At 23.1% G+C, this 25,919-nt stretch overlaps 6 protein-coding genes across 11 annotated transcripts; 3 read left to right on the top strand and 3 right to left on the bottom strand.

Moving 5' to 3' along the window:
• Window positions 1-1,654: 1,654 nt before the first annotated feature.
• On the bottom strand, window positions 1,655-7,871 carry garnet (adaptor-related protein complex 3, delta 1 subunit-like garnet). The gene is made up of 15 exons (XM_011504629.1): window positions 7,595-7,871; window positions 7,090-7,185; window positions 6,871-6,999; window positions 6,391-6,801; window positions 5,804-5,877; window positions 5,291-5,734; window positions 4,774-5,001; window positions 4,322-4,481; window positions 4,061-4,243; window positions 3,569-3,944; window positions 3,509-3,532; window positions 3,175-3,437; window positions 2,561-3,106; window positions 2,075-2,500; window positions 1,655-1,770 (listed from the first exon to the last, which is right to left on the bottom strand). The coding sequence occupies exons 1-15, from the start codon at window positions 7,688-7,690 to the stop codon at window positions 1,678-1,680; spliced, it is 3,549 nt and encodes a 1,182-aa protein (XP_011502931.1). The 5' UTR covers window positions 7,691-7,871; the 3' UTR covers window positions 1,655-1,677.
• An 807-nt stretch (window positions 7,872-8,678) lies between these two features.
• On the top strand, window positions 8,679-15,414 carry MAN1 (LEM domain-containing inner nuclear membrane protein MAN1). 4 transcript variants are annotated; one of them, XM_011504632.1, is made up of 13 exons: window positions 8,681-8,973; window positions 10,027-10,313; window positions 10,902-11,041; window positions 11,204-11,617; window positions 11,698-11,806; window positions 11,868-12,076; window positions 12,823-13,034; window positions 13,118-13,243; window positions 13,332-13,461; window positions 14,136-14,409; window positions 14,504-14,725; window positions 14,803-14,987; window positions 15,063-15,413. In XM_011504632.1, the coding sequence occupies exons 2-13, from the start codon at window positions 10,147-10,149 to the stop codon at window positions 15,212-15,214; spliced, it is 2,340 nt and encodes a 779-aa protein (XP_011502934.1). In that variant the 5' UTR covers window positions 8,681-8,973; window positions 10,027-10,146; the 3' UTR covers window positions 15,215-15,413. The 4 variants fall into 4 exon arrangements, with proteins under 4 accessions (XP_011502933.1, XP_011502932.1, XP_011502934.1 ...); XM_011504631.1 differs by having other exon boundaries at window positions 8,679-8,973; window positions 10,902-11,617; window positions 13,148-13,243; window positions 15,063-15,414; XM_011504630.1 differs by having other exon boundaries at window positions 8,680-8,973; window positions 10,902-11,617.
• A 624-nt stretch (window positions 15,415-16,038) lies between these two features.
• RpS26 (ribosomal protein S26) lies at window positions 16,039-17,247 on the top strand. Its single transcript, XM_011504628.1, has 3 exons — window positions 16,039-16,125; window positions 16,482-16,790; window positions 17,174-17,247. The coding sequence occupies exons 1-3, from the start codon at window positions 16,123-16,125 to the stop codon at window positions 17,204-17,206; spliced, it is 345 nt and encodes a 114-aa protein (XP_011502930.1). The 5' UTR covers window positions 16,039-16,122; the 3' UTR covers window positions 17,207-17,247.
• A 263-nt stretch (window positions 17,248-17,510) lies between these two features.
• On the bottom strand, window positions 17,511-19,666 carry LOC105366252 (PEST proteolytic signal-containing nuclear protein). Of its 2 annotated transcripts, none has more exons than XM_011504627.1 (3): window positions 19,421-19,666; window positions 18,688-18,921; window positions 17,511-17,806 (listed from the first exon to the last, which is right to left on the bottom strand). In XM_011504627.1, exons 1-3 carry the CDS (start codon window positions 19,448-19,450, stop codon window positions 17,567-17,569), a joined length of 504 nt encoding a protein of 167 aa, XP_011502929.1. In that variant the 5' UTR covers window positions 19,451-19,666; the 3' UTR covers window positions 17,511-17,566. The 2 variants fall into 2 exon arrangements, with proteins under 2 accessions (XP_011502929.1, XP_011502928.1); XM_011504626.1 differs by having other exon boundaries at window positions 18,688-18,905.
• Window positions 19,667-19,913: 247 nt separating this feature from the next.
• ave (sterile alpha motif domain-containing protein aveugle) lies at window positions 19,914-20,476 on the top strand. 2 transcript variants are annotated; one of them, XM_011504623.1, is made up of 3 exons: window positions 19,914-20,007; window positions 20,087-20,200; window positions 20,271-20,476. In XM_011504623.1, the coding sequence occupies exons 1-3, from the start codon at window positions 19,969-19,971 to the stop codon at window positions 20,445-20,447; spliced, it is 330 nt and encodes a 109-aa protein (XP_011502925.1). In that variant the 5' UTR covers window positions 19,914-19,968; the 3' UTR covers window positions 20,448-20,476. The 2 variants fall into 2 exon arrangements, with proteins under 2 accessions (XP_011502925.1, XP_011502926.1); XM_011504624.1 differs by having other exon boundaries at window positions 20,284-20,370.
• A 362-nt stretch (window positions 20,477-20,838) lies between these two features.
• LOC105366250 (RUN domain-containing protein 1) lies at window positions 20,839-23,857 on the bottom strand. The gene is made up of 8 exons (XM_011504622.1): window positions 23,648-23,857; window positions 23,149-23,242; window positions 22,927-23,085; window positions 22,385-22,562; window positions 22,220-22,314; window positions 21,381-22,136; window positions 21,033-21,303; window positions 20,839-20,967 (listed from the first exon to the last, which is right to left on the bottom strand). Exons 1-7 carry the CDS (start codon window positions 23,809-23,811, stop codon window positions 21,202-21,204), a joined length of 1,548 nt encoding a protein of 515 aa, XP_011502924.1. The 5' UTR covers window positions 23,812-23,857; the 3' UTR covers window positions 20,839-20,967; window positions 21,033-21,201.
• Between the last annotated feature and the right edge of the window lie 2,062 nt (window positions 23,858-25,919).

The following is a 25,919-nucleotide window of genomic DNA, read 5'->3' as shown; positions in this document are numbered from 1 at the left end:
AAATTTATTTACAGAAGATTAAAATATATTTACTATACAATAAAAATATTTGTTTTAAAAACTGATATATAAAATAAAATTATTATCAGTTCTTTATATTGAATTTTCTAATTGCACGCATACTTATAATCACAAATATATACCTACTCCTATAAAATTAGATTTCATCATATTACTGCTAACATGTTTTACTTTTTACCGAAATAAATATATATATAAACAACATAACAAAAAATCTTTTTATATTTATAATTTAGTTGACAATATTTCAATTTCACAATTTGTTGCAAAATATATTTTATATAAAATATATAAAACTATTCAGTATACTGTTAAATAAGAATTAATTTCGATAAATATTTGATCACATTAATTTCCAATTGCCTTCATATATGATAATATTTGAATTAGAAAATAAATTAATAATTGATGTTTTGATATGATTATTTATAAAATATTTCGTTTTATAAATAAAATTAATTGTATAAGTAAAATAAATTAAAATTGTTATATTAAAGAATTTGTATGATATATATATATATATATATATATATATATATATATATAATATTGAAATATTCTAAATATATATTTATATTGAAAATTATGAAAAAATTTTATTTAAAATTGCCTAATTAATAAAATTATATCTAGTACTAGAACAAAACTAAAAATACAACTTAATCAAGGTATTGTATATAATAACAAAACTAATAATTACATTTCTTGTAACACTTAATATAACTTAAAATAATAATATCAATTATCAATGGAAGAAAAATGAAATATTTACTATTGATAATAAAAAATGTATACTAAAGTAAAAATAAATAAAAATTTATGTAAGATAAATAATTAAAAATATCGAACAATACATATTTAATAATAATAATTCATTTATAAGATTACCGTTTTCCATTTATTATTTGTATCTTGAAAATAATTGTAATTATTTTTTTAAAATTTTACTAAATGGTATTTTTTAAAGTATTATATAAATGGAACAATAACAATAAGTAGCCTACTGTAATAATGAAGTAGTAATAAAACTTAAAATATTTTTCATTTATTCTGATATCATTTCGAAATTTTTTTGATATGTATATATATCATTGTCACTGGTACTCATCATTCCATGCTAATGTATACATATAGGCATAATCGCAAGCATACAGAAAGAGAGGGAAGAGAGAGAGAGACACACACATACACAACACATATTGATCTATTTATTGATAACTTTAAATAAAAAAATTAAATTTTAACAGAAATATCGCATATATAGATATATTTGACGTTTTAATGTTTTTAGTACACAAGATTTCTATAAATTTTAAGTATGATTTATTGAATTCGAGAAAAATTTTAGTTTTTTAATTGAAAAATAAGCTAACAGATAGATTAATTAAATAATATCGAATTAATAATCAACATAAAATGTTGAATAGATAATAAGAGTCTAAAAATAATTTTTAGATAGTTATTTTTCTAAAGGATATATATCTGTATATATTATGTGCAAATGCCTATGCACATATTTGTATGTATATTTAAATACATATTTTTTTTTATTGATAGTTGTTTACTTTGCAATAAAAATATGTCAAATATTTATTTTAATATATTTTAAACTGTTTGCTTAACATATATCATATTAAAATCTGCGTTTATAAATGTTCAAGTTAATATTTGTATTATTTCATTATGAATTTCTGAAAGAAGTGATCTGTTATCACTTTTACCTTCTATTATTAATGTATTTGTCTTCAACTGTAAAATAAAAAATGAATAAATTCATTACTATAATTGCATAAAACAAATATAGTAAAAACTACTACTGAAGATAATATAAGAATATACAATATACAATATAATATTCTTTAATATATAGTTTTAGTTATGTACATTTTAGAAATATATTTATGAAATAATGATTAGCTTTTTATTTATTTGAAATATATAATAACAAATCGAAAATAATGTTTCTTCTGTGTTTGGACTATGTTTGTTAATAAATTGATATACGTTTATGTAAAGTTATAAATTGTAAAAAAAAATTATTTATTTAACTTACATTTTGTTTGAATAAAAGACAAACATGGTGTCCTTTTAGAGATTGTCCATATAACGAAGTTGATTTATCCATTTGCTCAATGAGCGTAAGATGACAATCATTGCAAATATTTTTTAATGCATCACTAAACTCTTGACATATAGTGATTTGATTTCTCAATTTATACAAAAGCTGACCACTTTTTAACAATTCCGAAAGTATATCGTCATGCGATATTAAATTAATCATAAAACTACTACAAGGTAAATGCAATATAAAATCAAGTTTCTCCCGAATTGTATAATTGAAGTCTTGTACTATGTATGTTAAAGTACCATAAAGTTTTTGAGGAAATGTTACATCAGATACTAATATTGCAATATGTTCTTCATTTGAGCTTAAAGGAAGCAATAGGAAAGTCATTTTAATTCCATATTCGTCTTTTGACTGAAAAAAAATTTATCATTTATGTGATTCTAAATTTTCAGAAATAAAAATTTTACATACCCTTCGTTCTAACTGTAAGGTAGGTGTATCCATTACATTAAATACTAATTCTTTTACAATGCTTTCTACCTTATTAATAAATGAAATCAACAAAATTATTTTATTTGCATCATATTCTAAATGTTTAATTTCATAAAAAACTTGTATAGTTTTATCTTGAGCTAATTCTTTGGAAGCTTTTGGTAAAAGATTTGATGCATTGGATTCCATGAGAAGATATTTTCTTGGTAAAATTTCTTTAGAAGGGGTGGAAATGCCAGCAGTTTCTTCATAATCCTGATTTTCTTTATTGTTTTTAGTTTTTTTATTTTTTGTTTTTTTTGATTTTTCTCCAATTTTTTTATAACTATTATCTTCATTTTGTTTGACTTTTTTACGTTTAGATCTCTTACTATTCATATTTTGTCCCTCCACAGTTAGCTTTTTTATTCCTTGTTCTTCTTCTGATTCATCTACTTTTATTAAATCAACTTCTTGATTAATTTTTAATTCTTTATTTTCTTTACTTTCCTTAAAACAGTGTTTCTTTCTTTGTTTTTTATATACCTAATTTTTTTAAATAATTAAATGTATATGAAAATTGAATATTTTTAAAAAAATTTTTAATTACCTACCTTTTCTGATTTATGAATTGTCTTGTCGTATACATTACATATGATAGGTGTATCTCGTAATCGATGCTCCACTGTAGGTAATCGTTCATCCTCTCGTAAAGGTCTATCTAGATCAATATTAAGAGCTCGATGAGGATCATTTACATCATTTGTATTATTATCATCAGTATCACTTAATGCAGCTCCAGGTGGTAATTCTCCAATTCCTTTATTTACTAATTGTACTGGATAAGATTCATCATCAGAACTACTAGATTTTTCATCTATAGAAATATAAATTGAGTTCATAATTAAAATAAGAAAAATATTTTATTGATATCATGTTTTCAATTACTTTTTCGAGATTTTCTTTTCTTGACTGTTTTTTTATAAAATTGAGGAACTAACTTTTCACTTTGATTGATATCAAAATATTTATTTGAAAGAAAAGAATCGGTAACTTTTAAAGATATTGGTATATTTAATTCAGCAATTGGAATGTTTTCACAATATTTATTATTATTTACAGATTTATTGTAAAATGTCATTTTTTTATGAGTTGTAGAATTTTTCAAGTAATGTGGATTATTTTGTTGTTCTAGTTTTCTTGCTTTACGTCTCATTTCTAATTCTTCAACAGTTAGTTCAGGTAATTTTATTATATTGAAATTATCTTTGACTTTTTCTGTTTTAACAAAAATATCAATCATATCCATATTTTCAGAATCTGAACTTTCAATAGGAGGATCATTAATCCAAGAATCAAGATCTAAATCATCCGGAATTGGCACCTAAACATAATAAAGTATCATACTACTTTAGATAATCCATAATACATCTATTTAAATAAAAAATAATGTTAATTAAAGTAATTTTTTATACATGAGCTTCCAGTTTACAGATATACCTTTCTCTGAGCTTTAGGAGCTACTGGATTTAATTCACCACCAAAAGCTTCAGAAATTTCTTTGCTTATATTAGGATTTTCTATCAAACATTCAAGTAAAGCTACAGCAGAACTTGATCGTTCTTGAACTTCTAAATCACTACTACAAACGAATTCTACTAATTTGCATTTTATATCAGCAATCTAAAAATTTCATACAAAACTAGTAGCATTAATATGTTTTTTTAATGTATTTTTTAATTAATTGATTTTAAAATATACCTGCTGTATTGGATCAATATCAGTCTTATTAGTTTTATTTAAAATAACAGCAATTAATTTCAAAATATTATGAACATAAACTGCTTGTATATGACCAGGCAAGTTTGATACCTGAGGTTTCAGCATTGATTGTAAAGTTTCTATTGGATGTTCCAATTCACTAAAAATATAAATAAATATATAAAAAATATTTAAGTCATATAATGAATTAAAAGTGAAAAATAATTTAAATTTCAACAATGTATTTTAATAAACAATATTTTCATTTTAAATTTAAGATTAAAGTAAAATTTGTTTAATATTTATATTATAATAATTTATTGATTAACAAAATTGTAAAAATATATAATAAACTTTGTATTAAATATCACATACATTTTGATTTTTAATAAAATTAAGGCACAGGTATAGACACAGACACACATACACACATAAATATATAAATGACAAACCTGGAAAATTCACCACATATCCATGCAGCTGCATAGAGCACTTCAGACATAGTTGCTCGTGGTTGTCCTGTCAGAAGGCATGCCTTATCAAGTAGTATTGCACATTGTTGCACTGCATATTTACGAATAGCTTGTACACGAATTGCAACATCTAATAATTTTGTTGCTATTAATTGCCCATGCTTTGTTCCTTCCATATATGTTAATTCAACAAGAATTGATATGTACCTATTATAATAATTTGTTTAAAATATGATTCTGTAAAATTTATGAACTATATACTGAAGATTATTTTATGAAAATATATAAAAGGTTATATATGCTTCAGTACTTTATAAAAATATTAACAGTTACCATTTAAAATATGTAATCAATAATTTAAATTTCATGTAAAAGTTAATATTTTTATTTATAATATATTTATATATAATATATGATTCGATTTTATTCTACAGATTGTAAAAATAAATGTATTTAAATTAAAAGATACATATAAATATTTTTTAAGAAAATTTACCATTCAAAATAGGTAATAAATTGATAATTATTTTGAGAACATATTTGAATAATCTTTGATAATAATTCATCTCTATATGTTGTGCCCTCAGCTTTTTCCATATGTATCATTAATTTTTTAACGATTTCCATTAAATTTTTTTTAGATACCATTCCATAAAGTAAATCTAAAGCTCGTAATCTTATACTTTCATCTTTATCATCTAAGCATCGCATTATGAGATCCTTATGCGCCTGTACACTCTTTGGATGAGTTTTTAAAATTTTTGACATTGCTAACAGACCCAAATACTTTAAATTTTGGTCTGTATCCTCTATAAGTATTCTTAACTTTTGTACACATAATTGAATTGAATCTGAATGATTTGGTAAAGACGATGATATTGAAATTAGTACAGCTATAACCGTATTTATACATTCGTATAAAAGAGACATCGCTGATGTGCTAAAATTTAAAAAATAGTTTAATGGTTAGATTAACTCATAATTTAAAGTTTAAATATAGTTATAGTACCTGTGTATTAAATTTGTAAGTGGTTCTATCAATTTTTTACCAAGTCTAGGTTCTAAAGGAGTCAATGCACCAAACTAGAATTTTAAAAACTTTAGCAATTTATATTTGATGATTATTATATTTGCTAAAATTTATAAACAAAATTTACTCATACATAAATTGAAAAAGAATTCATTATTAATAGAAAAGTTAATCAGAAGCATTAAAATATTATTTACTAAAATTAAGAAATCGGTTCACTATTTATCATTAATCACTGACTCAAGCTTAGTTTTTTGGAATACTATTTTTTATTCAGTCAAGATTATTGTCAAGAATTATGATTATAAAATAGAATCAACTTTATTCATCTCACTTGTAAGACAATCATTAAATTAATCACTATTTTTAGTTTAAATGAACATAAACATGTTAACATAAAAGAAGTAAATTGATATAAAACTGCTTAACAATGAAGATGCTTATAGAATACAATTTAAAAATAAAATATATAATTTATTTCAAGGATAAAATAAATAATAGTTGCATAAAATATTTTTTCAAGTTGTCAATTACAATGATGTTCCAAAGCAATGCAATAATTTTACCAATTTAATAATTTTGATGAGCATCCAATTGTTTGTGGATGTTGTCATTAATTTAAAAAATACCGGTGCTAAACTTAAATAATTTTTTGGATTTTTCCTAGCCAATTCACAAACTACATTGACTGCTGCTGATTGTACTCCACTATCTGGATCTTCTAATTTCTCCTTCAACCTTGGAAATGCTGGCCTTAATGCTTCTGGAAATTGAAGAAATACTTTATACATCATTAGTACTGCTTTCTTTCTCAAGTATGGTTTAGTAGAAGTTAATAAAGTCATTATATCATTAACTAAATCTCTAGCTAAATCTTGATTAACAAAACATGACAATCCATTTAAGGCTAATCCAGCATCATACTGATTAGAACTATTTAAATCTTTACGAATCATATTAGTTGTTAACATTAGTAACTATAAAAGTAATATGATAATAAGCAAATTATAAATTACATAATTTTTTTTTTTTTAAATGATATTAACCTCAGATTCCATATGAAAACTTTGACTAGCAGCCAAATATCCAATTCTTTTAAATGTAAATTTAGAAGAAGACATAACTTCTATGATATTAAATCCAGCCCAACTAATATCATAGCCAAGCATTTGCAACTATAAATTTAATATAAATTTTACTTATTTATTTTTATACATTACTTATTTATAAAATAATTACTTATAAATTCTTACTGTAATACATACATATGTAAGTTTGGCTACAGCATTTGCTTTGATTGCAATATTATCTTGTCTTAATTCTTGTTTTATTTCTTCCATACATTGAGATATATATTTTATCTAATCATAAAAATATAACAAACTCATTTTTAAATATACATATTTTAAAAAATATAAAATATTTAATAAAAATAGTTTTATAAATTATTTAATATGATATACTTAAAAATTTACAATCTTGTAATTTTATGTGTAAGTATTACAAAAATATTTTCAATATACAATATATAAATATTTAAAAAATTGATAAAACAATAAAACAATATTAAATAATTTATAAATTGGTATTTTCTCAAAATATGTTATATAAAATGTAAGATTCAAAGTACATAGACTCATTGTTTTCAAATATTGAAATATGCAAACTATATGTGTAGTCCTAATTAAAAATATAAAAACCCAAATGTTAAAACATTTAAATTCTGAGAAAATTAAGTTGATTTTAACCTCTCAGAAGTAACGAATTCACCTCATTTTCCTTATTGTTTCTAATCCCTCTTACAAGATCTGTGAGGTTCTTGTCAAATATTCGTTCAAAGTTTCCTTTAACTTTTCGAAGAGCCATTTTAAACTCTTTTTCAGTTGTTACAAAAATATCAAGAAATATAAATTTAACTGATTTAACGTCACTTGGAATACAATTGCTCAAGAGTTAAGTAGAGTGGTTTTTCTAAGGCGTGTGCGTTTTGCTTTATCACAATAAATAAGTGTGTTCATTTGGTGTATTATATCGGCTTTCAATTTTTATATATTTTTTATATTATTAAACAGAATTTTAATATTATTATGAATTTTAAATTCGATTATTTGTTATGCCTATGTTTCCAATACAGTTTTAAAAATATATGTTTTCAATATATTTTGAAAACATGTGAACAAAATTGTGTTCAAAATAATTTTCTTTTTAATTTTAAAGCAGTATTAAACACGTGTAATTAAAAAAATTAAGTATAGAAAAATATAAAACAAAAAATTTACAAATATATTTTAACCATAATAAAATATCTTTTTATCTTTGGTTTACATCATTACCGACTATGTATATACTTCATACATTTTTTAAAATGCTTAGAACACATAAGAAAATTAATTAATACATTTTTTTGATTTCGTGAAAAGTATTAGAACAAATTATCTATTGGTGAACATTAAAAACACATATAAAACACTTCATGAATTTCAATCTATTTCATCGTGTGGTTTAAATTTAATAAATGAAACACGTGCATCTCGTGCACCTTAGTTAGTCTATTTAATGGCGTCTGTATTTATTATTCTCTGCGCACGTTTTCTTTGTCACTAACTTCTCGATCTACATCTTTTTTTCTTTCGACACATAATTGTGCGCACGACATACGTAAATGCAACAAAACAGTATCTATATATATATATATATATATATATATATATATATATATATATATATATATATATATATATATATATATATAATTGAGTGCATAAGATGGCATGAGCGAGTTGAAGCGACTCCTATAATATAAAGCTGTTGAGTTTGTGCGTCGTCGCCACTGCTGCCACTCTCTTGTCTATTTGTGCCGCGCCGCGTATTTTGCATTTTCAGGCGACCGTTATGTACACCGCATCGCTGCCGGTATTTAGTAATATTTTTTCGTGTTTTTAGAAATATTGTGATGTTCGGCTGCAAAAGTAAAAAAGTAAACAGAACCTCATTTTTTAAGATTTAATGTACACATGTATGTAAGCGTATAAATCGGCGATACCGAAGACTACTGAGAAAAAGAGCGCAAAAGCTGTGGTGACGAAAACAGGAGAAAAATAAGAAATAGAGTCTAAAAGAAAAGTTCATCCGGCGCGAATATTAAGAAGGTACGTATCTTGGCCATCTCTCTTTTTTTATTTTACCAGTTCGTAACGTGAACGTCCCAAGACCCCTGACTTTTCTCGCTTTCCTTCCCTTCCTCCTGCCCTCCTTTTGCTCTCATACCATCCCTTTACTCTCATACCATCCCACCCATTCTCTCATCATCCCACCCATTCTCTCACCATCCCACCCATTCACCATCTCACCCTCCTTTCCTTCCTTCCCTCCCACCCAACTGTCTATCGTTCTCCTCACCTTGTTATTCTCCCTCCCTCACTCACTCGCTCACTATACCCTTTCCTCTTTTCTTACATTGTTCAATATTGGTGATATAAAGAGTAATACCCCAGTAATAAACAAACGTCAGTAGATATTTTACCTTAGAGTGAAATATGCATTCCCTTCATTTTTTTATCGTTGTATTTTTCAGTTTTTATCGAAAATAGAATAATTGTATTTGTTATGTTTATTTACTTATTTGCAATAGATGTGGACCTTGTTCATTATATGATGTTAATGCACACGTATGCACGACTCGCGAATTTATGCAGGCATAAACCTTGCACCTATTATCACAAGCAGATTCAATTTAATATAGGCATGCATTCGCAAATAAAAGAAAACCCTATATATGTATAGTTAAATTAAAATCTAAAATCAAATTGTTTTAAATGGTTGTATTTTCTAAAATTTAATTTTGAATTGCATAAAATGAAAATTATTTTAATTTCTAAGGTTTACAGAAACTCATTGGTAAAATTAATTTTGTCTGCATATAGTTTAATATTACTAAAAACAAATTTCCATATCCCATTGATTACGAATCAATTATTTTTAATTTTCCAAATAAAGAAATTATTTATATAAATTTATATATACATCAAACTTATATTATTTATTTTAAATAATTTTTACGATATTAAATTATTATTTTTTTATAAAAAAAATTATTAACACATAATTGAAGTATTACATTGAATAAATTTTAAAGTAGTATTAAATTTTGAAATCTATTAATAATGATAGGAAGCTATTTAACTTTATTATTTTTTTAATAGCAAACAAATTGGATTAGATACATATGATACAATTATTGAAAATAGAAATCAAGAATTCCATTGAGCATTGGACTTAATAGTTTTCATAAGCTCGAAGTCAAAATTATTAATACAAACAGGATGTCTGCAGAGGCACTAAGTGATTCTGAACTTCGTACCAAACTTTTCGAGTATGGATATTCAGTTGGACCAGTTACTCAAACCACAAGAAATATTTTAGTTAAAAAACTCAAGGCCCTTATGGAATCACGTGGTACTGCTAATTCTCGCCATTCCATGGCTGCTAGGTATACCATAGATATAATAGGTCTTATATAGGTAGAATTTGAAAAACTTTGTATAAATAGTTGTTTATTTTTAACAAATAAAATCATCAATTTTATAATATTAAACCTATGAGGTATTTTCAAAAAGCGAAGAACAAAATAAACTAATTGAAAATTAATTATATATTAATTTAGTTACCTATATTTGTTATTGTCTAATTATTATATATTATATTATTTAAAAATTTTATGATATATTGTATATGAGTTTATTATATATACATATAATAAATTCATTTAATTACTTGATAATTATCTGATTTACTTTCAGATACTGTGCTAAAATTAATAAAATGTTAAAATAATTATTACAGTTAATGACTGCAATTATTATTGGCAAGAAATATATAAAATTTTAAAATAAAATATTGAAAATACATTATTTTATTAAAAAAAATATATGTTGAAAAATAAAATTAAGTAAAGTTTTTCTTAATATTTTCCAAATAAATTTTCTTTATATCTATACATATATGTATATATGTATGTCATACACAATATTTTATTAATAGTGCAAGTTTTTATATATTCACCATTTCTTTTTTATAGATATAGCAGTGATGATACAGATGATGATACTTCAGCAAGTGCTAAAAAAAAGAAGAAAGCTTTACTTAATACTCGTAGGCAGACTTTAGCAAATCCTATGCCTCCACCAGCAGTAACGCCAATCACCTCACCTAATATAGGTAAGAATTCATCAAAAAAGAAGACATCAAGGAACTTAAATACTACAGAATCAGAAGTAGATTATAACGATACTTTATCAAGTTTAACAAATAGATCAATAATAAAAACTGACAAAACTTATATTAAGAATAATAAACAATCTAAAAATAATGATGGTCTAGAAACTGGTTCAGATTCTGATGCAGTTGAAGACATTTCACAGCAAGCTATCATCGTTACCAAATTTGGTGGTGGCACTACGAAATTATATAATGACCGAACACTTAATATAACAGCAGCAGATGTAAATCTATCAAAGTCATATGAAACAAATTGGAGAAGATCATCGAAAGATGCTCATGATATTAATTCACATACAAATTCATCTATAATTAAAGATGAAAGATATTTAGTGAACTTGCCAAAGTCAAGAACTCATTTAGATTCTAATAGAAACGATTCATTACCGAAAGAGAATATAAAAAAAGATGATATTCTTTCTACTTTTGAAACTCCTTACTTATCAGAATTTACACGAAGACTCAGTGTTCAAGCATCTGTAAACCCACCTTCTTTATCTAAATCTACTTTAAAAGGTAAATGTTGTTATTGTTAATGTTTATTATCTATGGAGTAAAAATATAAAATCGATATTTAAATAAAGATTATTTTTCAGGGCAAAAATATCGTGTCTCGGGTTTAAGCAATACACTAGAGGTAAAAGAAACGGATTCTAATGGTCATTTTATTTCTCCATTAAGAAATACTTATCCATCAAGTTCTAGGTAATTATATATAATATTACTCTTTTATTTTTGTAGATATTATATAATTATATTTATTTAGTATGACATATGTTACATCTTCTTTGGACAAAACTCGAGATATCAATAAAGTTTTCAAGTCTTCCAATGTTCTTCGAGAAGACGTGAAAAATAACCAGAATTTTATTTCCAAAATTCTTGTAATAGTTCTGGCTTTATTTTTTGGTGGTTTGACAATCGTTTATTTGAGATTGGAAGGAAAGACTGACAACTTTCCTCTACTATCTGCTGGTATGTAATTACTTAAAAAGTTTCAACTTTTAGTACTGTAATTTCATATAGATTAACTCTATTTTATTATTAAATACTTCACAAATTTTAACAATTTTCATAAACTTTTAATATTTGAATTATTTATATTTTGTAATAAAAATATTGTTATGTATTTTAAAATTATTAGACATAATTTTTAATTTGAATTAATAATTTAAAATTTTGAAAATTGTATATTTAAGAAATCTAATATTTTAAGCACATAATGCAGTTTAATAATATGAAATACATTATAATATATTGTATAAACCATTTTATTACTGAAACAGGAATATTCATAGCTAAATTTTTGCATTTAATTGAATAAAATATAACTAATCAAAGTTACAAGTATACTATTTGAACTATAAAGTATGATTTATCCTATGCAATCTAAGCTTCTCATTTTATTTTATATTAAGATAAAAAAAACTAATCATTCGTAAATGATAAAGAAATAAGAAATAATAAACTTATTTTTGTAATTTATAATAAAATTTTGATTTGAAATCAAAATTTAAAAATTAAAATAAGAAAATAAAATTAAATAGTATCAATATTTCATAGATAATCAACTTGTATTTTAATTTATTTTAGTGACATGTCAAGTAAATATTTAATTTTAATTTTAAAGTTATTGATCACCCATACTATGTATTCATAAAATGTTTTTATAAAATATAAATTTTTTTATTACTAATCATTATTCTTCAATATTATTTTAGATAGTGATATACCAGTGTGCATTTTAGCATCGTATGGCCAAAATAAACGCACAGATTGTATACCAGAAGATAAAGTGCAAGATACGTTACTCTTAATAAAACGACTTCATCAAATTTTATTGAAACAAGCTGTATCTGCAAAATGTGATAGTACTAAAGAACCACCATATCTAAATAACAATGATATTAAAACTTTTTTAAATTATGAAGTGGTTCGTATTTGTCACTTAATATCATTTATTCCTCATACTTATTAAAATAAAAAATTTGAACGTGTTGTATTATTCGATTTTAGTCAGAATTAACAATGAAAGAAACTTTACAGATGGCACACTTGCTTATCTTTAAAAATCCTAAATGGGGAATCTTTCTAATAGAGATTGCAGATGATAATGAAACACATGAATTACTTGATTCAATGGTAAAACAATATAAACACCATATCTTTCAAAGCATTTATAAGTTAAGCCTATTAAAATCTTTTTATGAATATATATTAATTATTACAGGATGAAGTAATTTTGAAACGCTCGAAAGGAAAATTAGGATTATTGATACCAGAACCAGATTTACCCTTGCAATGTCTCATGAGAAAACGAATTTTTACTGTATTTTCAACTCTTTTAATAGCTGCCTTTGGTAAATTTCTGACTGAAATTACTTCTGGTTCTGTCAGTAATATGTTCTAAGATGTACATTTTTTAATAATGTTTTATTATTAATTTTTCAAAATTTATAAAATATCAATAAGTTTCTGTATTTTAGAATTTAATTTTTTTAGTTTAATAATTTGTAATTAATTTTAAAGATAACGTAAATTATTAAATAATATTAAGTATACTTTATTAATAAAATATGTTTACTAAAGTAAAATATTAATGTGTTAAAGTAGTATATAGTGTTTGTTCGATCAATCTAATAAATACATAAACGAAATGGATTTTTATTTTAAAGCAAATGTACAAGTAAGTTAATTAGAATAATGAGTCGATTCTTATTGCAGGCCTATATCTGTTAATACTTTATTCCAATTATTTAAAATTATAAATTTGAAATATAAATTAATTAAATTATTTATATTTGTATTCATTTTTATTTGCTACAGTCTAGTATATCCATAATTATAGATAGATAATTTATTATAAATTTGAGATTTATATGGATTTGCTTTTAATAATTGAATAATACGTTTAAATTACGTTTAAAACGTTTAAAATATAATATTTTTAAACTATACGTTAAAAAAAAAAAATTTACAAGCATTTAAACAACAAAATTAAACAAGTTTCGTATTATAAAATGTGTCATTATAGGTGCATTAGTCATTATTGGATGTCAAAAGATGGTGCTTGCTTATTGGCGATACAGAAAAAATACCGAAAGAGAAGTATTTAATTTAGTCAGTGAAATTATTAATATACTTGAAATTCATCATCAAAGTTTTGTATCAACTAATCTTGGTAGTATACAAGAAACTTATTTAGCAATAAATCACATAAGAGATAATCTTATACCACCTAAAGATCGAAAAAATTTAGCTGGACTGTGGGAAAAAGCTGTTAAATTTTTAGATGAAAACGAATCTCGGTAAATTTTAAAAGCCATTAATAAACAATAAAATAATAATGATAAATTAAGTATTAATTTAAAAAAAATGAACTTAATTTTTATAAATTTATAGAATTCGACGTGAGGTTCAATTGGTTGCTGGAGAAGAATTTCAAGTATGGCGTTGGTTACCCAGCAATTCAACTACTTCTAATTCTATAGGAAGTAATTCCGTCCCAAAAATGTCCAAAGTTTGGCAAGGAAGTGCATTTGAAACTATGGAAGGCTCTGTAAACAGTCTCGCATGTTCTCCAACTCCTTGTCTTAAAATACGACATATGTTTGATCCAGATGTGTAAGTTAAATTATAGATTAAATATAAAAAATTTAAGATTATCAATTTTTTATTATTAAAATATATGAAAAATATAGAGAATTTGAAGAAGATTGGGAGACAAAAGTAAAAGATGCTATACTTGAAAAATGCAGTGAAAATGTGAATATTTTGCACATTAAAGTTGATCGAGGAAGTCGTGAAGGATGCGTATATATGAAATGTTTGTCCCAAGACGATGCCGGTAAAGCTTATAAAGCTTTACATGGGTGTTGGTTTGATGGTAATATTAAAAATAAAGTTCTTAATGTTTACTTTGCATGTGTTTAGGACATGTTTATAAAGAAATATGTTACAGGACATTTGGTTACCGTTAAATACTTAAGACTGGAACGTTATCACGAACGTTTTCCAGAAGCTGTACATTTTTCGACATCCTTAAAGCCAAGTAACAATCAACGACTTTCTATGCAGGCGCATTATTGGACAAATTCCTCAGAAGCTAACTAATATTTTTTTATATTTAGGAAGTTTTTTTATTTAACTTCTAATAATTTTTGTTGTACTGAACATTGCAAGATACATATAATTCGTTAATAATTCTTTCGTTTTTGTGTATAATTGTAATCTCTTTGAACAAAAATAGTAATGTTTTGATGATTATAAAGTAATTACTTTTTATAGGCTTAATTTAAAATAACGTAAGTTTTTTTTATTATATATTGTCAATTACATCAAAACAAAAGTAAATTTTATTACAAAGATTGTATGTGAGAAGATTGTATTTATATTATAATATATCTTTGTATTTTATCTTAAAGCAAAGTCAAATTATTATCAATTTCTACTAAATTTATTGAGATTTACAAACATGACTCAACTATTAATTGATATAAATAAGATAAAGGAATCTAATGTAAAAATAATATAAGACATATATATATTGATAGTGTTCAAGAATTTCTATAATTTTTAACTAAAAATTTTATGTAGAATTTTATTTTTTTTCACCTTTATTTTACAATTTACTTCTTCGTTTTTAAAATAAACAAATTATTTTTATAATGTATAATTACAAATAAAAATTGTAATATGAAAACCATTACTTATTTTGACAGACTTTTATTATACTTAATGATATTATTTTAATAAATAGTATTTCAAATTTAAAGAATCAGTAATTTTTGTAAATATAGTATAGATAAGCATATTTTTAATATAATAAATCTAATTTATATAATTAAAGTATTATTATTCATTGCATAATACCTGAAGTAGAAGTTACCGGAAATTTCTTTAAATTACTGGAAATTTGTTAGGAACGTGTTTTGTTTCAAGTAGTATTACATTAGTACTATTAGACTGCAGGGGTCAGTTAAAAATACTTCCTCCTAACCATTCGAAGATAACCTGTAATAATGGTAAGTTATGCGGTATTTTAACAATAATAAATTAATTTTTTTGTCAGTTTATTTAATTTTCTTGACCATATATAAAATAATATGTAAGGATTTATTTATTTTAATCTATTAAACATATGAATTTTTATAAAACCTTGAATAATGAAAATTAAAAACTTTTACACGTGGATGTAAAATAATTCTTTGAAGAAATTTTTATACTTTTATAGTTACAAATAATTGTTAGAGTTATTATTTTCAATTTATTAATAATAAAATTCATTTAATTAAAAATATTTACTGGTCTAAAAAGGAGACAAGCTTTATAAAATACAATAAATAATTAATGTGTTTTTAAAGTTAATTCATTTGTCTAGACGCGCAAGCGTAGAAATGCAGGACGTGCTAAAAATGGCCGTGGGCACGTGAATCCAGTCCGTTGTACGAATTGTGCTCGATGCGTTCCCAAGGATAAAGCAATTAAGAAATTTGTGATTCGAAATATCGTTGAAGCTGCTGCAGTCCGTGATATAACAGATGCAAGTGTATATTCTCCATATCAGCTACCAAAACTTTATGCTAAGTTACATTATTGTGTATCTTGTGCAATTCACTCCAAAGTAGTACGCAATAGATCGAAGGCCGATAGACGCATCAGGACACCTCCAGTGCGCAACTTTCCTAGGGTATTACTTTTGTATTTATATTTTTGTTAATAATTTTTTTTTATAATATAGATTTAAACATAATTAAACATTTATAAAATGATTAGGCAATACGTATAATTTTTGTGTTTATTTTAATCAATTTGACTAAGTCGATCTATAGTACTTTTATAACGTTTAATAAAATAATAGTGATTATTAAATATGAAATTGGTGTATCTCTTGTTATGAAAACATGGCTTTATATAAAAATCATTTTAAGTTTACTTTTTATTTAATTATAAAAATTCATTTTTTATTATTATGAATTAATTAAAGTATTTAATTTTCAAATTTTAATTTAACAAATATTAAATGAAATTGACTTAAGGTTTGGTAAATTGATGTTTTTTTTCAATTTTTAGGATATGCGTCAAGGCCAACAGAACAGGAAATAATGTCAGTCCATGTAATATTCACCAATAAACAGAATTAAAAAGATATTCTATTTAACTTTTTTAATATCCTCTATATAATATTAGTTGTAACTGACTTCAAGGTAGATCCAATAAAAACATTATTGAAATAATTAATCTTTTATTTTAATATTTGTTCAGAGTATAACTTTTCTATAAAATAAGTTTACATGAATATGTGACAAATTATAAATTTTAATATTTTTTACTAAAAAAGTTATGTAATTTAATTATATTGTATTTTATTGTAGAAAAATAATATTTAATTTAATATTTTAATCAATCATACTCCTTTAAAATAATAACTAAATTAATTAAATTAGTTTTAAAAGGAAAATAAACTCATTTATTTGCTTCGTCCATTGCTTGCTTTAAAGTTTTTTCAAAAATTTTTTTGGAATCACAAAAGCCTTGTTTTGTCTTTCCAAATGATTTAGGACCTGCTGAAGTTGGTGTTTCTCGCCCAATGTTTCTCATTCTCATCCTTGCTTCAGCAGGCATTTCTTCAGGTTCATCATCATCATCATTATTAAAAACAGATGCTATTGTTGGTTTTTGCACAGGTGCTGATTTTGGAAGTTTCTATAAATATAAAAGTATATTCGACATAAAATGATTGAAAAACTAATAACTTTTAATTTACTGATATTTTATTATAAATATTTTTGTAGTATTTAATATTTTACATTTATAAAATTTTGTGACAACTAAATTGTCACAATCAATAAAAACTTTTACAAATAAATATTATTGTATGATGAAGCTATTAATAATACATTATTTTAGATATTTTATATTATATAATTGAAAACAGACTTAATGCACATACATATGCTTGTACACTTGATGAATGATAAAATTAAATTCACTGATAATTTCGTACTTAACATGGTAGATTTTTTTTTATTAAATAATCTCTTAAATAATATAGCATTGGAATGTATTAATAATATTTATATAATATTAAACAGTAATCATATCACATTTTTGTTAATTAAATTCAATAATTGCATTAATACAACATAATATAATTTTAAAAGTATATTTTATTGGCATTGATGTAATTTATTTTTTTTTATTAATTAAAATATTTTTAATTATTTGTGTTTAAAAAATTATATTTATATTACTTTTTTATATAAAATTTTTAAATATTTTCCTAGTTTTAAAAATTTCATATGAGTTTTATTTTCTATTTCTAATTACTATAGGGATACAAGTATTATATAAGAGGAGAATTAAAATAACATTTTATTTTATATAGTTTAATAAATTAATATATTTATAAAGATTGTAATTCAATGAATTAAAATAATATTAATTTATCAAATTTACAAATGCCTAATATGTAATAATCCAGTATATTAGTCCATGGAAACTAATTTAATTTATGCGATTTATAAATTGTTTTAATTAGAAATACTAACTAATACAAGCCAATAAAAAAAATATATAATACTAACCGAGCCACTGCCTAACTTCATTTGAATACCACTTTTTTTTGGGTCACTACTGGTAGCTTTCTTATCAAAACCAAATACAAGTTTTTGTTTTCCTGATCGTGGTTGGAAGGAACTGCTGGAAAGTTCATGTTGATCGTGTGGTTTATGTGGTGAGCGATCTCTGGATCTCAAATCATCATCATCATCCCTCCTGTCCTCTGCTCTGTAGACACTTGACCCTGACAACGTCAAACACTGGCAAAGTTCAGATCAAGTTAAAACAAAGCAGACAAATTAACCGGAAGCTTTTAAACGGTACAAAATGTACCACTGTTCTTTAAAATAAATTAATTTTATTCGAACACGATCCTAGTCTCGACATCTGTTTAAAATAATTTCTTATTAAAGAATTAAAGATAACCTTATACAATTAAATTTGAAAATTACATTAGATATTTACTTACAATTAAGAAAATTTCCTTTATTTTATTGAAAGTAAATAAACATAATAAATTATCAATAATTAATTAAATTATTTGTTTCAAATTTTTAGTGATTACATAATTTATTTATAATTTCATTTACTTCATTTTGTATTATAAATACAAGTATTGTTTCAAAATTTTTGTAATACAAATTAAAATAGTAATAACCAATATTTTATATATATTTATTCAGATTATCAAAATAAAGGGTAAATAATTAACGATTAACGAATAAGTAACGTTTAATAGTATAAAACAATTAATAAAACCTTTTCTATAGTCGTCTCTTCTGTAGTCATTGTAATCCCTCTTCGACATGTTGTATAGGAGTTTATTCCCCTATTCGTAAGTTAAGTTAACTATTGTTGTAAAAGTTGATTTTTATTGTTAGATTTCTAATTTTATCTTAAACCTTATAAAATGTATAATAAGATAAGATATTTTAACTATTGTAAAGTAATAAATCTTTTTGTCGATCCACAGCGTCATTTATGCGTACATTTTGGATCTAAGAAAACTAGTAGTTACTAAACAACTACACGCTACGATAAGATTATATATATATATATATATATATATATATATGATAATAAAAAACACTAGGTACTATGTTTGATTTTAATGTTCGTCTGATGCGCCATCTACAAATATCAGCGAATATATTAATATATATTAGTATTCTGTAAATAAACGCTTTCCGACTTATATCAATTCTTAGCTTTAACATACATTTTATAATATTAACACTTATTAAATTAAAATAAAGTTGTATGTTTGATGTTAGATTTGTTAAATTTGGTATTAATTTATATTCATAATGGTGGAAGAAATTATAAATGCCAATAATAAAACAAAGGTAAACGAGAAATAAATTTATGATACTTTTGGATATCTTTGAAAACATTTATCTCATAATGTTATAACTTAAAAATTAGAATAGAACTACTAGGCCACGACCTGTCTATTTGTGGAATGTATTAGATGTTCAGAAATGGTTTAGAAGACATTGTAGTGATTATTATCAATTCTATCATGAAAAATTTCTATTTGTAAGTAATCTTGGCTTTTTGATATTTCTAATGTAATAATTATTATATATATTAATAATTTATTTTGAAGCATGATATTACAGGGCGAGCACTATTAAGAATTAATGAAAACGTTTTATTGCGGTTAGGAATCCACAATAAAGAGCATAGAATGGATATTTGGAGAGAAATAATGAAGTTACATTTAAAAACAGATATTCTAGAAATAAGGGATATTGAAAGATGTAACAATATGATTTATGATTAGTTATATGTTATATATAATATTAATTTATTTTTACAATAATTAAACTAAATTTCAGCAAAAAATATATACAAAACTTTAGATACATACTTATATATAGAAATTTATATAATTAAAAATGATTCAATGTTTAATATAATATTAATATTACTCAAACTTTAATGTTGAATCAATAAAATTTTTAATAACTAATTAAACCTAAAACTGAAACATAATTAATAAGAAAATTTTGTTTCAATTAAATAAATAACATTGTAATATAATAATAAATAAAAGGTTAAACTTCAAATAATTAACTTTTTATGATCAAAAAGTTATTCTGTTTTAATGAGTTGTGTTAAATTTTAATTAATTAGATTTTATAATTTTATGAAATTCATCAAAATTATAACTAGATAAATAAAATTATTTTTTAATTAAAATGCTTCCTTAATATTTTGAAACTGTTGTACTGCTAAATCTATTGGCAAATCAAATTTATGTTTAGTTAATTTATCTAATGTATGAAAGGCATCTTGAAAGCCTATAAAAAAAAAATGAAAAATAAATAAATTTCTTTTAAAATTTCTTTACGATATTCAAACTTACCGGTTTTAATAACATAACTCCAGGGCATGTAATAATTTTCTAATAAATATTGGCTCTGTAGAATGAGTTTAAGCCATATAACCAATTTGTTTGCGCTATAAAATTGTTTTAAATACTAAAATTTATATTTTATTCAATATGATACATAAATGTTGTAAATTAAAAATTTTTACTTTAAAGCAGCACATATAAAAGCTTTAAAATTAGAATCAAAGCTTCTCTTGTAAGGTGAGTGCATTGTAATGATGTTGCCAATTGTAACTAGGAGATTCTACAAATTTGAATAGTAATAAAAAAATAAAAATATTACTATTTATCTATTTAAATTTTCTTAAAATTTACACATACCTGTTTAGAAGATGTCATTTGATCACCAATTAAGTCTAGATTAAAACTCTGTGATAATTTTTGGGCTGGAGTAGAATTATAGCGACACCCATTTTTTATTTCATAATATTTAAGAATAATTTCCCAGGCATGCATAAGATTATTAGGATTATGTGTTCTTGGTGTAAAACATCCAACAAAAGGAACAACGCTATTTACAGTAGCATCTGTTGTTGTGCCATGCTGTATTAAATCTCGAATGCAAATTGCCAGGTGTTTTCTGACTGCTAACGTTATCTTGGCATCATATTGATTTGTAAAAGAATCCGAATCTGAATTATATGCTACTTCTTCACTGATGCTATCTCTATTCATACAATATTCACTATCTGCAAGAGTCTCAAAAACATATTCAACTGCAATATCTAATCGAGTTCTCAGATGTTGCCAATCACATAATGAATCTTTTTTTCTACCATATGATTTTTTACTACCACAGCCCATCTGAGACATTATGTACATATGCAATAGTGTTACAAGTTTTTTGACTGTGCTTAAATTAGTTGTGCTATTTTCATTGATCATAGGTTTTTTAAATGTCTTTTTTGAATTACAACTTTTAGCTAATCCACTTGTATGAACTGGACAGGCACAGGTACAAGTTAGTTTTTCAACACAAACTTCACCTTGTAAATAATTTATAAACCGTTCTAAATCTGCAATTTGCGTTTTTAGTTGAATTATAAGTTGTTCTTTCATTTTTAGTGGGTTAACAATCTAAATAATAAATAATTTGAATCTATTTAATGTTTATAATATATTCATTTTAAAAATGTTTTAAATACATTTAAAAAATTTACCTGATTAATAGCAAAGTCAACTTGCCATTTTAAATCATCTGTAGAGAGTTTACAAAGATCTTCAATATTAAAGTTTAATTTTTCTTTAAGGTGATCTGAAAATTTTAAATGTTCAATCATAAGCTACATTTATTAAAGGGGTATTTATTTCTTATAAAAACTTACTTATTATTAAGTTTTGTCGTTCTAAAACAATACTTTGAGGTAAATCTGCATCACCAGATTCATAAGCATATTTTTCTAAATTTTCTAATTGTAATTTGAGTTGACAGATTAATTCTTTTTGTTTATTTTTTTGCATTTCTATTTTTAAATCTGTTATTTTATCATCTAATTTACCAGACTGTGTACAAAATCAGAAAAACTTTTTTATATTTTTCTTTAATAACTTCAAAATATATTTATTAATATTTGCATACTTAGTTTCACATTTTTAGTTCTATTTTCTAAATCTTAATGTATTATTAATTAGAATATTTTATATAAAATATACAAAAAAAAATACATAAACTATAAATTAATTAAAACCAATAATTGTATGGGGAATTAATCAAGTTTTTAAGAAAATTAATATTTTAAAAAAATTAAAATATTAATTACATTACCATAATTATTTTAGTTCATTTACACAATTCAAGTGATTGAAAATAATGTATAACAAGTTAAAATTCCTATTATATTAATATTATCAACAAATATTATCTTACATATCTATGATAAGGACTTGGTGATGATGATTGTATATTAAAAATATGATTATTTTGAATAGCAGGAATTCCTTTAAATGCAAACTCTTCTAACTCTTTTAATAAGTCTTCTTTTGTATTTGTTGGTGCATCACATATTTGTTTTAGTCGAAACTGCACCTAAAATATAATTAAAAGTAATATATTAAAAATATTTTCATTTTAAATATTCATTAAAAATACCTGCGCAAAATGAGTTGTTAATGCAATGAGAGATGAGTTGAGCATTTCTTGTTCCTCTTCTAATATTTTAAGTTTATTCATTTCAATGCAATAACTACGAAAATAATAAAATACATGTAAATATGTAGATTATTTATTAATTATGCTTAAAAAATTATTATTTTATTTACATAATATTTACATATTTACATCAATAAATATAATAATGAATTACGTATAATAAAGAAATATGTGAGAAATATAATATCTATATATATTTTTCTCACAATGTACTTAAAAAAATGTTTAAATATAAAATATTATATTTTTATACTTGCATAAGAATTATTATTTAATAATAGAACCACTTATATTAAATATTTATTTTTAGATTAATATACAATTTGTGCTACTTGAAGCTTTATACAAAAATATTTTTATTTTACTTTCTTATATTTATTTATAAATGTTTAAAAAAATTATAAATATACATAAAGATAATGCAGATAATGAAAATTACCCTTCTATACTATCTGTTTCTCTATATTCTAATATAGAATCGTCATCTCCGTTGTTAGCACCAACAGGATCCCATCTTATACCGGACAGACTGTCATATTCTCTCGAAATATCAAGTTCATTCTTACTGTGAAGCAGTTCATCTGCTACTGCTTTATCGCACATTTTTATTTGTTAAAAATATCGATTCCTAATGAATTTTATCTGTTTGTATATATTTGATCGATTTCATATAATTAAAAGAAAGAGTTCAATGTAAAAGTTTTTGTTTAGATTATATTGAAAAATTGTCATAATAAATCCATACTTAAATTAAAAGTATCTGGAAAATTTTAAATAACGATTCGAATGAAAAAGAAAAATAGTAATAGATGCTTGGAATAAATTGAAATATAACAGAAAATCAATCCTACTTATTACTGTCAAGTTATGAAGAGAATGCGTAGAGTGAAAATGAAAATCAAAATCGAATTACCATAGTATTACGCCATCTGACAACTTGTATATGAGTTAAAATGCAATTACAATTCTTACTATATTAGTTTTTCATTGTTTTAAATATCTTGACTGGTCTTATAACAGTTTTAACAAATTTATAAGTTGTATTTATTTCAAATTTATTAGAGAAATAGAAAACAGTACTTCCTCATCCCCGTGACGATTTATATTATTTCCACCATTCCCCAACAAAATCACAAAATTTGATTTTATACAAAATATGCTGTTTTCAAATTATTAAATATTTATGAATGAGCAAGTGTATCCATCAGATGTGGCTTTTATATCAAATTCATTGTATTTAGGAACAAATAAAAAAAAACAAAGTAAAAAATTGTACATTTGAATTTTATTTAATTTTTCAATTAATTTAAATATAAATAGTTTTTAATTGATTTATCGAGTATCTAATATACAATATTAAATGATTTTTTAGATTTTTATATTATACAATGTATAGAAACACATTCATACTTAAAATATGTCAGATTATCTTTACAAATTTTTCCATTCGCACATTTAAAATTTTGTAAATAATATATTGTAATAGAAAATACTAAGATTACTAGAAATGAAAAGGACATTTTCTTGGATATTTAAATAAATATAGCATTATTTGGTTAACTTTTATTAATTGAATCTTACGTATTAATAATTATTATTAATTGTATATTACATTACATTAAACAATTAAAAAAACCTATTCTAAAAACATAGATATAAAAATCAATTATTGTACTAGTGCTGTTAAACTATTAGAAAAGCAACACAAAGAAAAAAATAAAGAATTCAATTTATGAATGATAAAAATATATTATTGAAACTTTAGAATTAAAAAAATCATAATTCTTGCATTAATTTAATTACAGGAAATTTTAATTAGAAAAATTTTGTTTTCATGTAAATATAATTTAGGGTTACAATTTATGTTATTTATTCGATCTTGTAAAGATGTTGACGAAACAGAGTTCTATAACCTTAATTGTTTTTTTTTAAGATTTCAACAATGAGTATACATTTCAATTGATTAATTCGATGACTGATAATAACCAATTCAAAATATTGATATTTTTTAAAGGATATACATTTTTACAAATGTATAATTTTTAATAAAAACTATAAAATGTTTTAAATTGAATAAAATTGAAAATTAAAATAGACATATATAAAAAATAGTCAACAAATTTCAATTTTAAATTAAAATAAAATGAAAAATAAATATAATATTAACTATAACTATTTTATTTCAAGGCTTTATTTGCAAATGAATAAACTTATGCACAATGAAAAGTATATTTTATCATTAATTTGTCAATGACAAATATTTTCAAATATATACTAAAGAATATATGGTTTTCATATTGTAATTTCTTTCAAAAAATATAATTATTTAAAAAATTTATTAAGTAAAAATTCATAAATAAAACAAATTGAAATAATTTACCATAATATCGAAACTAATAACTGCATTGTTAAATATTAAATCAATTATATATATTCACTATATAATACAATTTCATCATCAATATTTAGAATTATATTTTATTCTAATGAAACTTAGGATTGCTTACTATAGTTTAATATAATAGCCTCATATTAAACCAGTCTAAATTAAACATTTACTAGAGTGTTTCTATAATTTTCAATATCAAATAAACGTGAAATGCATTCTCTAATGAATCATTCTATTATTGAATGAATTAAATGGAGTTACAATTTAAATAGACTGTAAAGGAAATTTTAAAAGTTTGCATTAGTTTGAATCAGTAATTAAT

This window comes from Ceratosolen solmsi, unplaced genomic scaffold (genome assembly GCF_000503995.2).
Source record: "Ceratosolen solmsi marchali unplaced genomic scaffold, CerSol_1.0 scaffold58, whole genome shotgun sequence".
In the NCBI taxonomy this organism is placed as follows: domain Eukaryota; kingdom Metazoa; phylum Arthropoda; class Insecta; order Hymenoptera; family Agaonidae; genus Ceratosolen; species Ceratosolen solmsi.
This window is presented reverse-complemented; position numbering and strand designations above follow the sequence as displayed.

Coding starts and splice junctions, on each gene's coding strand:
- garnet (XM_011504629.1), bottom strand. CDS start 7,690: ATGGCTCTTCGAAAAGTTAAAGGAAACTTTGAACGAATATTTGACAAG. Junction 5,878..6,390: donor TCATCAAAATTATTAAATTG/GTAAAATTATTG, acceptor TTAAAATTCTAG/TTTGGTGCATTGACTCCTTT. Junction 1,771..2,074: donor GTCTTTTATTCAAACAAAAT/GTAAGTTAAATA, acceptor TTTATTTTACAG/TTGAAGACAAATACATTAAT.
- MAN1 (XM_011504630.1), top strand. CDS start 10,147: ATGTCTGCAGAGGCACTAAGTGATTCTGAACTTCGTACCAAACTTTTC. Junction 11,807..11,867: donor ACTTATCCATCAAGTTCTAG/GTAATTATATAT, acceptor ATATTTATTTAG/TATGACATATGTTACATCTT. Junction 13,035..13,117: donor CTTTTTTAAATTATGAAGTG/GTTCGTATTTGT, acceptor ATTCGATTTTAG/TCAGAATTAACAATGAAAGA.
- RpS26 (XM_011504628.1), top strand. Junction 16,791..17,173: donor CAGTGCGCAACTTTCCTAGG/GTATTACTTTTG, acceptor TTCAATTTTTAG/GATATGCGTCAAGGCCAACA.
- LOC105366252 (XM_011504626.1), bottom strand. CDS start 19,469: ATGTCGAAGAGGGATTACAATGACTACAGAAGAGACGACTATAGAAAA. Junction 18,906..19,420: donor AAGAGACGACTATAGAAAAG/GTTTTATTAATT, acceptor TGACGTTGTCAG/GGTCAAGTGTCTACAGAGCA. Junction 17,807..18,687: donor TGAAGTTAGGCAGTGGCTCG/GTTAGTATTATA, acceptor TTATATTTATAG/AAACTTCCAAAATCAGCACC.
- ave (XM_011504623.1), top strand. CDS start 19,969: ATGGTGGAAGAAATTATAAATGCCAATAATAAAACAAAG. Junction 20,008..20,086: donor ATGCCAATAATAAAACAAAG/GTAAACGAGAAA, acceptor CTTAAAAATTAG/AATAGAACTACTAGGCCACG. Junction 20,201..20,270: donor ATCATGAAAAATTTCTATTT/GTAAGTAATCTT, acceptor TTTATTTTGAAG/CATGATATTACAGGGCGAGC.
- LOC105366250 (XM_011504622.1), bottom strand. CDS start 23,811: ATGTGCGATAAAGCAGTAGCAGATGAACTGCTTCACAGTAAGAATGAA. Junction 23,243..23,647: donor GAAACAGATAGTATAGAAGG/GTAATTTTCATT, acceptor TTATTTTCGTAG/TTATTGCATTGAAATGAATA. Junction 22,563..22,926: donor CAAGTCCTTATCATAGATAT/GTAAGATAATAT, acceptor TTTTGTACACAG/TCTGGTAAATTAGATGATAA.